This window comes from Dufourea novaeangliae, unplaced genomic scaffold, assembly GCF_001272555.1.
Source record: "Dufourea novaeangliae isolate 0120121106 unplaced genomic scaffold, ASM127255v1 scaffold124, whole genome shotgun sequence".
NCBI lineage: Eukaryota > Metazoa > Arthropoda > Insecta > Hymenoptera > Halictidae > Dufourea > Dufourea novaeangliae.
Window position 1 is genome coordinate 100857 of NW_015374010.1, and position 15022 is coordinate 115878.

Sequence of the window (15022 nt, forward strand, 5' to 3'; positions counted from 1 at the left end):
CATTGACAAGCAGGCTCTATTCAACAAAATTGTATTCTTCAATATTCGATGTCTTTTTTTCCTTGAAGGTATCATATCTCACTATTAGATACTGCTGATTATCACTGCATATTATCCAAAGAAAAAATTCTGCCCAATTCTAATATTCTTTGAAATCCCATGGCTCTGGTCCCCGTTTTTTCGAAAACACGAGGTACAGGGATACGAAGATCGGTCGCAATTAATCGGACGTTTTTGTCGCGTTGTGTCCCAGGGATCGATTCTCCATCATGACGTCCGATTTCTGGAAATACGAAGGAGGCACCACCCCCTACCCCACCAGTGGACATCTGGATGGACGATTCCTGTCTCCAATTCCGGGATGCGGGACGGAGACGCCTCGTAATCAAATATTGATACTACGCTAGACTAAATCGTTCGACTGTGCTAACAGATTAGGGCGTACGTGTGCTGCGGGAACCCAGGTCCGTCGATCGCAACCGACGAGAGACGGAGAGAGAGAGAGAGAGAGAGAGGTAGGACGGTGACGAAGAATACAAATGTCTGGGGAAAATCTTATAACCATCCTGATACGCGGAGAAATCGAAATTATTCGCGATTTTTCTATCTCGTTCGTATAGATGTGGATAACAACGTCGAAATAGTGATAATATTGAGTTGTTCGGAAAATTTGTACTGTCTTGAGTACAGTGTCTTTGTTACTATGTCACTGGATGAAGGAAAAATCGGTTGATCTGGCGAACAGGAAAAATATGTCACTACAAGACAAAATGTCCACAGTCTAATTATTAGACTGCGGATTTTATGCATTTATAGACTTCAGAGCTCTGTACAATACAGTAAAAGACAAAAATTTCGTCGGATGCAACGAGTTTTTTGTTTTATTCTTAACTCAATAAGATGCTTAAGAGAAGAAAGAAATTCCTACTTTTGTACTTGCCCATAAGAGTTACTTTATAAAATTTTATTTTGCATACAAATCCGCAGTCAATTATGAATATGATATATTCCGTATATCAAATAAGCGATTCACTATTTTTTCAATTGCGAGGTGACATATTTTAAGTATAGATACTCGACTTATAGATATAATTTCAGTATAGATACTCGACTTATTTTTTGACGAAATCAGAATTATACTGTTTAATTTATATTCATAATAATTTTCCAAGACCCTGCACACCATTTTTACTCAGTGTAAAATCGAGAAGGTACTTTGCATTTGAAATGTATTGTCTCAGAAATAGAAGAAATAATCGTCCACTTATGGGTACAACAAATAATTAAGTAGAGGATAACGTAGGCATAATCATATTGTATATTAAATAGTTTAATCTCAATTTGGAATATTTGATGTCTTTGATTTCCGAATAGAATATAAGTAATTTGTTATCAGCTCTGGGGACTGAGAAATGCAAAAAATCGATTTTTTTTAATTAGTTCAATTCACTTAAACGGATTATGTTGATGTGCATATGAACAAGCTGCTGCACAAGACTTCGATAATTCTTACCACTCATAACTCAGCGCCATATGGTCGGACCGGCAAGAATCATTAAAGCCTGTGTGTACACTTAGTCATTAGTCTCGTACTTTGGGAATGTTGATCTAGCGCTGAATGCATTTGAAAGATTAATGTAGCCGTATAATGGTACATTTATGCTGGCATATTAATCAACTGCCGTCCACGTCATTAATGTTACAGCATTATATTCGGAGATGTTACAAAAAAGAATATCAATTAGATAAGAAATCAACAATTATATCCATTGAAGACGATAGTCATCTAATCACCTTATCCTTCTCCTACATTCATATTTCCTTCTCGATCATTTTTCAATATCTTTCAATTTTCACCACCTAACAATGCACACCAACTAGAGAAAATTCATTACATGAATGTAAAGCTTCGACCACCACGAATATTCTTCCTGATTGTCGACGAAATTAATTAATTCCTTGCATCGCTAGCAATCGTTTCCGGTTCACCGTAACGAAACTCGATCGTCTTCAAATGAAAAGTCACACAGATCGACACAACTTTTTCTACCTTTACCATCCCCTCCCCCGTCACTTTATTACCTATCTCTCTCGCGGCAATAATGACACAAACGGCCGGAAGATCGACGATCAACCGTAAAAATCAATCGAATCACATTTCGTTAACCGACAAATAAACAGATTCAAGAAAAAGTCTCGGGGTAACGGTCTCGTCGTGCTCGTCCCCGAGACCCCTCGTATATTTCCCCGGTTTTAATCAGAGACGAAAAGGAGCCGTCGGTTTCGCGGCGAGTTAACAGGTCGATGAAGAAGAAGAAGAAAAAAAAACGAAATATGGACAGACCCATTAGATTCCGTATACACACACACACGGACCCGGCCAGATTGTGCCGATCTATTTTCAGAGAACGGGCTAACTAAGTTCTGCGTCTGTTTCTCATTAAATTGCGCTTTGACCTCGAATCTTCTAAATTTGGAACGTGGTCCCCACGCCGCGATTAGGTGTATATATCCGCCGTGTGCGCTCGCGCGGCAGATTTCAAAAGTTTTGTACCGCCATCAGGGAAGAGCGACGATGCTCGCCACCTGGGATAATGAGCTCCACGCGGGTTCAACATGGAGAACACGAGATTTTTTGAACATCGTGAGAAACATGAATGAATCGAAATGTAATCGGTAGTTCGAGCAGGAAAAATTTTCAATGGATAATTTTAAGAATTTTGGATTGTTTTCCGTTGTCGAACAATCTGGAGCTTCACTGTTGACTTTGGAACCTTTAATACTCCCCTGGTGAGAAATATTAATATTGTACGAGAAATTGACTGCTTTATATATTTGTAGTTTCCTGTTAACTTGTGACTAACGACGCTTTAATTAGAATGAACGATCATTCGTGAGCTACGAGTGATCGAAGATAAGAAATCGATTTCAGACGCTAATATAAGCCCTCCCACACGTTTAAAGAAGCTATTGCAAAGAATATTTGTTCACCGACGCTTAATCGGTATTAAACGACAGCACCCTAAATTGTAGCTACTCCGTGTGTCCACGGAATGTTGATTATACTCGATACTCGCTAGGCCAGCGTGCCTTGACTTAATAATAAGTAACACACCGGAAGTGTCTAATGGAACCATTTATCGCTAATAAAGGTTCGTTAATTCTGAATAAATTTCGCCTATGTACACGTAGGTACAACATCTATGAATCCAACGGAGCTTTTAATTTTGTACTCACCATTACCGTCCTAGAAACCGCGAAAATGTTAAATAACTGAGAATCGATTGAAAGAATAATTGTTGAAAGTTCTCCACGGTGTATTTCCTTTGGATGGCATTTTCGTGCTTTGAAAAAATTGAAGTCAAACCGTATTTTTAATTGGTGGTTTTCAAGTGGTCTACGAAAATCGGTATGCTAACGATTTCTTGTGGAATCACTCGATTGCCGAGTACCATTTTGCGATCGGAATGACAGAGAAATCCTACCTTCTGTAGTCGTTTTTGCAGAGGATCATGCCGCTTCTGGTGTAGCACGAGTGGCCGATTTCCGCCAGCGCCGCGCCGCAATACGAGCATTTCAGGCAACCGTTGTGCCAATACCGATCCATCGCGAACAGGAGCCATCTTTCGACTATTTGGCCGCCGCAACCGGCGCACTGCTGGATACCCGTTGGTCCGCTTGGACCGCCTTCTTGCTGTAACAGAGACGGAGACAACAAACGTTTCAGTGGAAGTTCAAAATTTCTGAAATTTTTTTTCTTCCTAACCCACTGACGATCACGGGTTTTAAGTAGGGCTGGGACTTCTTGTCGAATTTTTCTGTATTCGACTATTCGAATACTTCAGTTGTTCAATTCTTCACGAATATAATTTGAATAGTGTTCGAATTTCAGAGTATCCGAATACTATTCGAATATTTAAGTATTTGAAGATCAGAGTATCCGAATACTATTCGAATATTTAAGTATTTGAAGATTAGAGTATTCGGATACTGTTTGAATATTTAAGTAATCGAATATCAGAGTATTCGAATTGTGATCAAGTACATATGTATTCAAATAGTATGATGTTGACTGTGAATCATTAGCTAAGAATGATAAATCGAGCTTAGTCCATTTCACTACTGTAAGCTAAAACTAAAAAGAGGTAAATATTGTGGAGTGTCTTAAATGACAATAGAGTTTGAAAACAATACTAAACTTAAACAACTTGATTTATAATTCATATCATACCATCAAAATGCATACTACGAATCTCTGAATACATACTTAATCACTATACAACATATTCGAATACTTAAATATTCGAATAGTCTCGAGTTAATTCAAAAACTTCGAGTTCCTCGTGAAATTCACAAAATAAAATACAGGAAACGTTGTTGGAAGCGAGTGGACGACACGGTAGACTCATCATAACAGAAACAGAATAAAAGGTGACACACACAGTCGAGATTTACGGCGCGCGTCCATTCGCCGATTATGCAACGAAAACTGTTGCAAATAATAACAGGTTGCGGGGCCAACGACGGACGAATAGCTTCTATTAAGAGGAACCGCCGCGGCATTCCAAGCACACCGTCAGGTGAGTAATCTCGGCGAACGCTTCGGTCGTGATTATGTAAACGCCGGTAAGCGTGAGTAATCGCGGCCGACGTGGCTGATTATTAAAATATACGGTTGTTCTTTGATAAACGTCGTTGGAACTGTCGCAGTTTTCTTCGTTAACGTTGTCCTCCTTTTTATCGAATTAGCAAAGGTCGATGGTGCAACGAACGACAACACGTTTATAATCATATACACACATCAACCCTTTTGCGTCGCCAGAATTTGTCGATACGAGTGACTGATAAATTCGTAAGATTAATTTTTGCTATTTCTCTTGTGAAAATTAAATGTGTTGTTTTATCAGAGAACCATTTCAAATGTGCATGTAATTTTTTTTTAGTCGAGTGTAAGGGGTTACTGATAATAGAAATATAATTTTTTCTTTATTACATAATGGCGATATTTCGCTTTCGTAAGAAAGTAATCACAAAACAAGCAGAAGTAGATATGGACTACTGGTTGGTCCTTGAATCTTTCGTCGACGAATACGAGACACACGTTTCTGGACGTCAAATACTAATGTAAGAAACCTTGTTGTTACAACGCATTCGAAAAAATAATAATAACCCAATTTAAACGAGTTTAATATACTGCTTTCAATTTAATCCAGTAATATACATAACGTGCATACGTGGATTTTATTATATGTTGTACAGTCTGTTCACCACTTTGTCGAAGATGCAACGGAGCTGGTAAAGGCATTGCTTGAGGGTAATATTATAGTTTGGATTACGTTTATCATCGATATGATTATAGTAAATTTTAACGTCTGAAACACGTGAACACACGGATCGATGCAAGGTCTTGAGCCCGTTCATTTTTGATCTTACATAAGCGAGCTCATTACTCATTTACCTCGTTATATCGAGAGAGGGAGGAGGAATTCATCAGATAGCAGAAAGAAACTCTGCGTGCAACCATAACAATATGGTTAACGAAGGCGTTATTGCAAAATGCTTTTCGAGCAGCGCCACGGTGATTTCAGTTCGCGAGGTAGAACAAAAAAAAAACGAAAGAAAGAAAAGTGAAACGGTGGATGAAGCGAGATTAATGACGGTGATACATTCACGTTAATTAAAACTAAATTCACGATACACCGCGCATCGACGACGGTGGGCTTAATCTAATTCCCTTGCGTTTCACGGGGTTCCTTTGTTCGTTACATCGACTATAAATTAATCGTGACATCAACTTCTACTAGTATTAACTATAACAGATCATTTATATCCATCTATAAATTGTTCGTAAATTCGATCGAATCACAATTTTGGATTCTCCGTTGAAAAATGTAATTCACACGTTCTCGTTGTATGAAAAATTTTACAATGACTAGCGAACGAAGAATTATTTATCACACGAGAAAAAGTTCGTAAAGCAGTGTAATAGTAATTTACGAAATCCGAACAACGATTTACGTTACGAGAAAGTCTACGTTGGCGAGATTCGACGAGTGTCCGTTCGTTATGAAAGTCTTATTAGAAAATCGGAAAATTAATGCAGCGAAATGTTACAGAAAATTACAGTCGACGCGAATGAAACTCGACCGTCATTACCGACGACAAAAGAAATCGCCTTTCACTGCGGCCAACGACGCGGCGGGACTGGCGGGTTTCTTTAACCACGTGACGCGAGTTCTGTGTTACAAATTTCAATAATAAACTGTATTATTTAAAGTAATCTGGGACTGTTTGCTATTTATGTTATAGCAAAGTTGTTAGACGGAGCAAAAATGAAATGGTAAATAACCTATTGGTTCCTTGGTATTCTGGGATGGTTGAATCTCTTTGATTAGTTGTTTAATAATTAAAAAGTCTTGGGTCAGTGCAAAAGTTTCGATGGGTTTTCCTCTAAAGAAAAATAGACTAATGATAATTTTAATTATAATCAAATGAAATACATAATAATTCGTTTTGAAAATATATATTTCCAACAGAATTTTTCGTTCTAATAAACAAATCTTTAGATTATCATTATTATTTATTGAATTTCTATAATTAAATCGTATTAAAAGGTTTTCAGTTTTTTACGATGTTATTCTTTCCATTTTCAAATTTTCTTGCTCTCATATATTACATTGACACGTAATATATTAACATAATTGTTTGTTATTTCTACAAAACCATGGACAATCGTATCATCCGTAAAGAAACCCATCGAGACTTTTCTATTGACTCGATACAATTCATCCGAAATGAAATGTATCAATGAAGATATTATTATTCAAGCGAGCGCGCAGTTAAACAAGCAAGGAGGGATTCCCCCCTGTGGATCGAATGGAAATTTTCAAGCCGTGCCTTTGTTGTAATTTGCTCACAGTCGTGTAGAGCTTATCAGTCGGCTCCGATCTCGCGAAATATCGCGCGAGGCTATGGTCGATACGAGAGCAGCCCGGAGGAAAGGGTTCAAGGCGGCCAGTTTTTGTAAACGCGCGAACTGTTGTACAATGGTCCAGAATCAAAATTTGCCAGCTCATTTTGCTCAAGAAGTCAAAAATTTGAAAAATTATAATTTTATCTACGTACAAATATGTGAGCGAGAAAAATTTCTGAATCTTAATGGATCCTATTCCACGACGTCACCTAACACTTTCTCGACATCTTCGTTAAAGGACGAATTTTTAAGAACAAAGCTAAACAGTGGACATTATTTTCTTTTGTAGAATTTTTCTCTATTTTAATCCACGTTTGTAAACTGCGTTTTATCAAATAATATCACTATTTATGAAAAAAAGAAAAGAACAAACATTTTGGGGCGAATCGTCCGTATTTTAAGTCATGAATTTTAAAAACTTGATGAAGAATTAAGAAAATTTTTCAATATGTATACAAAGTTTGTAATACACGAAAATAACTAAACTTTGGAACGTTTGTTTTTCAAGGGTAAATTTTTCGAAATGGTTTACAGATAATAAATTAGGAACTTGAGAATAAGTCGACGCAAGTTTTTTTTGAAAAATAAAAGAAATTTGTTTGGTAGATACTATTCGAGCTGCTGAATTTTTATTCTGGACCGTTGTGCGTGCGGCTGACCACGGAAAGCAACGCGTGCGCCGCCGTCGTGTAATTCATCGAGGGGAAAAAACCGTTTCCCCTCCCCTTCGGAGACTTAATGACACTTCTTTCGCAATTACTTCGCAATTACGGGCGGAGTTACTATAATCGAATGAAACTCGTGGTAATCACACCACCGGCGCGGCAGAATCGTTCATCGTTCGATTGTTCGTGGCGCGTCGATCGATTCGATACAAAGAAAAAATGTCGCAGAGAAGTTATCATTAATGAAACGAAATCTTTTTGTATTTCTCATACAGTAAACTTATTCGATACATATACCACTATATAAGTAAAATACCTATGGTGTAAAATATCAAATCAAAATATTCGGTGTACCTAGATAACTTCATTATGTTCACGATAAGGGAATAAAATTTGAATTCAGAAAAATTATCCAATCTTTCTTTCAGTCAAATTGCTGTAAACTGTTGGAAACAAATAAAAAACATTATTCAGGTAGCATAAATGTTCGAGTTTCATTCGAAATAAATACAGAAATAGTGCCTCGTTTATTAACCTGCATTAAACGAGATTTATCGAAGAGTGCATATGTTAAACGTAAAATATCCGAGTCGAGCGTTCGACCGGGCTCAAACACACGAACCCGTACTAATCCTTGAAGCACAAGTTCAAACAGAGATAAAATATTTCAGATTTCCAAATCTTATCCACAGGTGTTCAAACGGAATACTACTGCCTTGTATTTCTAAAGGCTTCGAATTTCTTAAAGATTCCGTCGAGAAAATACACAGCCTTCAAAACGATCAGTAATACCCGAAAAGTACATGTGGTCGTTATGAATAGACAAACACAAAAAAATCTAATCACAGTTTCACAAGTGAACTATCCAACCACAGAAATGGTATCAGGTTTCACGAGGAATTATTCGTGTCTCTCCTTTCGCTCTCTCCACAACCCAGACCATCCTCTCGCGTCGTTCCTTCCGAACGAAGAGGCCTACTTTCGCGCTCGTTTAAACAAATGATAACCCTCCTCTCCTGGAAGAATATCTCTGGATACCAACGACAGTGTGTATTAAGTCACAGTATTAAAATTTCAGTATTGAAGAACCTTGTAATTCTGGAACCATTTGATAAGAATTCAAGGAGAAACAATCACTACCTTCGAATTATTGAATAGAGACAAGTGTCTATATGTAGAAGTGGTGAATCAGAAGATATCGCTTTAAAAAAATTATATTAAAAATTACACGGATTAGAACGAAAGAATTTTACCATCAGAAAGAGTGATAAATTTGATACGGGAAAAATGTAAAATGTCATTTTTAAAAAAGTCGATTTAATAGACTTTGATTCTGGGGTCCAGATATAATCCAGATACGAATTTATCGGAACCACCGGGGCGCACCTTTTCGGTTCCTGCCTCGAAATCATGCGATCAACGTAAACACAAACGTACTACACCCAAGTGTATTTGTTTCGCAATCGTTCCGACCGTCGGGAAAAATTTAATTAGTTCAGCACACTTTCACACTGATAAGAAATGTCTTGTTGAGAGAAAAACAGAGAGTGAGAAAGAAAAAAAAAAGAGTGTTGCGTTGTCTTCCATTGAATAAGATCGGCCGATGAATATGTATTTCAGCGTGGGGCACATGCAGAGAGGGGGGCCAGTTGCGAACTTCGATCGGCGCTGATACCATTAAACGCAACGTTGTAGTCGGAAACAGTCGAGTATCGAGACAAATCAAGTCAATCGAAGCTACCGGAGTCGTTTAAGCAATTTACCCCGGCCAAAGTCAAATCCGATTGGGGACGGACACGCGTGGTGGTGGGATTTCGACTACGGCGGTTCCGAATTTCTCTCGTTGATAACGGGGTTGAAACGAATAAACGTGCGACAATTTGCTCCGTTTCGCGACGATTTCGGGTTGTTGTATCGGAAAAATTTTAGATAAATTTTCTGTGATTGGGGAGTGGAGATTTTGAAAGATTTTTGGACGTGGTCAGTAAATGGTAAAAACTAGCGACAATTAACGTGGATCCTGTTTTTATCAGAAGGGTGATGGGTTCTTTTGAAAATTAAATTAATAGGTTGGTTTATGCGATTTGAACGATTTTTGATCAAAATGACAAAATAAAAATTACCATAATTATATTCAAAAACATTAGTCACATATTACTTTGGATTTTTAGTATTCTATTCAATGGACTGTCCTTGTCTCCTTGATCATATATTAAAAATACTCAAAACAGATATTACGACTGACATAAAATACAGGTAAATATTGCGAAGCGCATTCTTCTTTTACCTAAGAAAGTATGTTGACTCGAAAGTCGCACGCATATGACGCTGGTAGCGAACGTGTTAAAGAAGATTAAAATAGGTTTCGACCACTTAACAGACATCCGCCGAACCTAGCATCATCGCTCCAAAACTATCCAATTCATCGCCTGAACCTACTAGATTCCTCGATGAATAAGGAAACAAGAACATCCAGGTCAATCCCTAGCACCGCTCGAATAATATAATTCAAAGTACATAACAAAAACAAAGATTCTCCATGCTTACAATTTTATCCCCGGGGAAGCACTTCATATGGTTCATCCGCGACGCGATGGCGTTGTAGTGATGCGCGTGAACCTCCATGATCCACAATCGGTCTCTCACACACTATCCAAAAAAAAAAAAAAACAAAAAGAAAAACTCGAAGACAGCCTTTTCTCGGCTGTATTCACCGGTCCAACGATCTCATTCGTCAGCACACAAAGGCCACACTTCTGTGGAATCACGTATATACGTAGGCACCAGGTCTCGTGGCGAATCACCAAACTAAATATCGGCTCTTAATCCACACACGTAGTATCCAAAAAAGGGTTGGAAAAACCGGTAGATCATTCACTGAACACCAAACTCGAAATACTCGGTCACAAACGCGGAGACAGAGAAGTTTTACGGTTCCTCCCGTCGGCGACGACTAGGTATCGTTCGTGCAACGTCTCTCGCGTGGACCATCCGTAACGGACCCCCAAGTATACTTCGATCAGAGACGTTTGGTATACACCCGAACGAACCACGAGTGTATCCAGTCGTCAGGGTCACCGAAATAAAGAGAACAACAGATACACAACACACACATGCATACACAGATAGAAGGAGGGCGACGCGACAGAGAGAAACACGCGGCGCGCGATGCTGAGAAAAAGGCGAACCGGTCGCGACCGAAGTCAACAGTGAACTGACTGGTCCGTCGTTGCTTTGGGCCTCTGAATGCCTCCTCGCGAGGCCCCGGGTTCAGGTACCCCGGCCCTGCCGTGGAGAAGCGGTGGGGAGGAGGTTAGGGGGGGGGGGAGAAGGCCCCGTGTGGTGGGGGGAATAAAAAGGTGAGCCTAGAAAGGACCTAACTAACGTTGAAAGGGGACGGGACCCATCCATAGCTACGGCCAGGCCTGACAAGGACGGCGAGACCATTGGTAGGGAACGTACGAGAGAGAGACAGATAGTGTATTATGGAGTGAAACACGGAGCGACGAAGGGAGGAGGGGGAAAGTGGGGACCGTGGTAAAGGGGGACCCCTGGTTCCTCGTAGTCCCCTCCGCCCCTATTCAATTATATTTCTCCATGGTAAATGCCTATATTGTTACGTTTGTCAATGGCGAGCTAAGTGAGGGTCACGTAGACGGGTAATGCCTTCTGAATTTTAGCCTGCGACCCTGCGCGTTCATCTTCTCTCTTTCTCTTCTCGTCGCGATGATCCTGACCCGACCTCCCGTTAGAGGCTAACTCTCACCTGTAAGAGAGCGAGTTGTTGTCCACCGAGGGCGGAACGCTTTTTCGATTCCGAGAACCGTGTCAATCGGAACGGTTTGTTGGGGTAAGGAGGTTTTTCCGGTGGTATATGTCACGTGGTTTTTGAAAAAGGGTTTCGTGAGGGGGGATTGTTTCGTTACGCGGTTAGTGGATTTTAATGATACCGAAGTGGCTATTTGTTAACCCCTTGTCTGACGATTCTTCTGACGGCCTTATTCGGTGCAGTTACTTTATTATTGGTACTTGTTCAGAAGCAAAATCCATTCTGTTTTTATCGTGAATGTACACTTACTGGAGAAAGTTGAATATTAAAATCAGTATAACTGTGTTGCTCTTCGATTCAATACTAGAACTACTAAACGATTCAGAACAGTCAGTTATACAATTTACTGCACATTTCAACGTGTTAAATTGAAAATTAACACTGGAATTAGCAAATAAGTGAAAATTAGTTGTCAGTACTCTCTTGTAACGATGATTGGAATATAATTTCTCTGATCATTTGCAACTTTTATTATAACGTTCAGTTAACTTTATGTAAATTTTCAGAAGAAAATGAATAGTGAAATGAATAGTGTTCATGTTTATTAATCCCAGATTCAAATCGCCACGACGATTCTGACTCGATTTTACCAGGAAAGGGTTGGTTAATGAATCTAGTTCGGTCTCCGAGAGTTCGGTGGGCATAGGAGAATTTTTGTTCGAGAGCAGTGGCGAATAAACGTACGTGACCCGGAGCGAGGAGGGACGGTCAGTGTTGGAGAACCTGTTTTCAAGGAAACGCGTTTTGAAGTCGAACAACGCTGTTCCTCCTTCGTTTTCGATTTACGCCTGCTGAATTTATTCTCCTATTTCAGAACTCGAAAATTATGTCTCTTACGAATCTTAAAAATGATTTCGTTGGAATGATCCTTTCATTGGTCTCTGACGAAAAATTAATTCAAGCTCGAATTCCATCTAATGTTAGACGATTATTCGTAACACCTACTAGGGTAATTCATAATTATTTCATAAAAATTCAATGCTACAATATCCTCAATGGCGCGTAGAATATCTTTCGATAAAAAAATCAAAATTTTCCATTTTGACACTTACAATGTTTTCTACAAGCACCCCAATTATTGATACACTTCACGCTCTCCCAGAATCTCCAAATTTATGAACTGAAATCTCGCGATATAATTAGCTACTATTATATCTGCTCTTTCAAATTAGGACTAATTCACGTACCTATATTATTTGTTTCTTCTGTGTTGCAAATACTTCTAAAATGGGCAAACAAAATAGACTGACAAGTAACATTTATGAATCACTCTAGCACGTTGTTCGATAACTTTCAAACTACATTGTACCAGTTCCAAAGTGTTCAAACATTAGTCCCACTCGATAATTGATATTATCGACTACAAGCTCGTTGTTAGCTTCGCTGTTCGACTTCGGTACACTCGTCGATCGTTTATGCTCTCATCGGGAATGTACCAACAGAGATTACGGACACGTTTCTCTCGTTGGCCGGGAAATCGTCGAGCGAAGTGAGCTTACGTAATAAACGACCGACACTGGTTATTACGCGAACAATGCTGTACGTACTCGTTCCAGGTGCTTCCGGTTGAAAACTTTTTCTCGTGACCATCCTCGCGCGACGGCCCCGCCGCGTAGAAAGTGCATTTTAATCGCGCACGGTGAACCGTTCGTGGCGCTAGAGGATTCGTATATGTACGTAAGTATGCGTGTATGTGTGTGTATGGTGGACGACGAAAAATGGCGGAGAGCCGTGGAGACGTTCGGGTCATTACGAAAGGGGGGACGACCCTTAATTTAATTTGTTCCGTTGACGCGGTCCCTCTGGCAGCTGACGAGCGAGAATGGGTGAATAATGCTAAATGGGCCACTAAATAAATACGAGGGATGTAATAATAGCCGACGATTGATTCTTTTTCTTTTTATGGTTTCGTATTACTGGTCGATCAATTAATGTTCCAGTTGGACAATATTTAGTATCGGAGGGATGTTCAAATCGAATGGTACTCGTCAGAATTTAATTGTATATGATCTGGACTGCGAAAACGTGGTCGACGTGCGAAAAGAATTTTTTCTGATAAGAGTATTTCGCTGAATATAGTGTGCTCTGTACGGATGCAAGACATTTCTCAAATTTAACGTATAATTTCTTATTTTTAAGTAATAATTTTTAGCGGTTACCAATATATACCTATATTTTTTATAACAACCTCGATGGGTGTTCGAAGATCCTCGACATTGAACAATAAATATTTCAAACGAAACAAATAGGCTCCAGGAGCATTGGTAAACGATACATATCCACTTACCTTAAGCGTACAATTGTTGTTGTGATTAACCGGTGGATAAGCGGGGTGTCCGGGTAGGTGGGGGTGCGGGTGACCCGGGTGATGGGGATGATCGGACATCATTCCGGCGGCGCCGTGATGATGCCCGTTGCTGCCCATACCCTGGCCCTGTTGCATCGATGCGTACGGTGCGGCCGGATCGATATTGGGCCCGTGGGGTGGCGAATGGGGGCTCGGCAGGTCCGGTGTGGTGGTTGTGCCACCGCCGCCCCCGCCGCCGCCACCCCCGCCGGTATTGTAACCGTGATGGGGCCCAGAATGATGGGGACTGCTCGAGAGCGAGGGATGATGCGGGTAGGCTGCAGAGTGGCCCGGATGGTGGGGGTTCATACCAGCGGTTAGAGCGCTCGCCAGCTTGACCGATGAGAGGGTGGGCCCGACGAGCCCACCAACAGCTTCCCACGACGAAAAAACAAAAGCTCTTCTGGCCCTACCGAAGCTCGAAGCTTACTGGGGCCCAGCTCGCCTCGAACCGGAGGCTCTCGTCTTCCGGCTCTCTGCTGATATCTGTAACAAGAGAAACATGGAGGTTAGATTCTGTGTTTCCGGGCTGGTTCTCGTTAACGTGACAAGCAGGTGCTATTTCAGGGGACAGGACAAGTGAACGGTGATCGGAGAAAGTGTTCGACTGAGATTTGCTAAATGTTTTGTGGCTTGTGGGCCTAGATATACCAATGGATTAACTTGGACGTTAGGGACTTATCGGTAGATTTGGAAATACTCTGTGTAGGGTATTGCGTTTGTTTTGATCATTTAAATAGGGAGGAATACACTTGGTGTTGTAAGGTTTGCAGGTTTATTACAAGGTGTATAGCAGATGCATTAAATTTCATTAACAACTCTTATATAGTTCTTATGTATATCATCACTATTAACTTATTATCGTCGCGGGTTACACGTACGTTATTTCAATTCTATGAATTTTAGTAGTGTTACTAGTAGTAGTTGTAGTAGTTATCGAAAGTACTATCTCGTAAACCAGAGGAGATACATGAAAAATGGATGAGGTTTGCGGTTTTTTATGTAGAATAATATGGTGCTAACAAATTGTCCAAAATATAATTTGTTTATAACAAAAAAAGTTCGGATCAAAACTTCGAGGGGTGGTTTCACCCCTTAAAGTCGCGTCTGGGTCGATAAAAAAAAATACGTATCCCTTATTTTTAACTGCTTAACAGACATACGAAATTCCATCAAAGTCGGAGGGGGATCTGTCTTCCCTTGGCAGA

The 15022-nt window shown here is 40.0% G+C and overlaps 1 protein-coding gene across 1 annotated transcript in view; it reads right to left on the reverse strand.

Annotated features, from left to right (window-relative positions):
- LOC107188398 (LIM/homeobox protein Lhx9) overlaps positions 1–14240 on the reverse strand; it is a 95171-nt gene extending 80931 nt beyond the window's left edge. Inside the window, exons 1-2 of the mRNA XM_015576682.1 lie at positions 13755–14240; positions 3486–3694 (exon numbers count right to left, since the gene is read on the reverse strand). Of these exons, the coding sequence (XP_015432168.1) occupies positions 3486–3694; positions 13755–14123 (578 nt within the window). The 5' untranslated portion in view covers positions 14124–14240. The remainder of the gene's footprint in view (positions 1–3485; positions 3695–13754) is intronic.
- Positions 14241–15022: the final 782 nt, after the last annotated feature.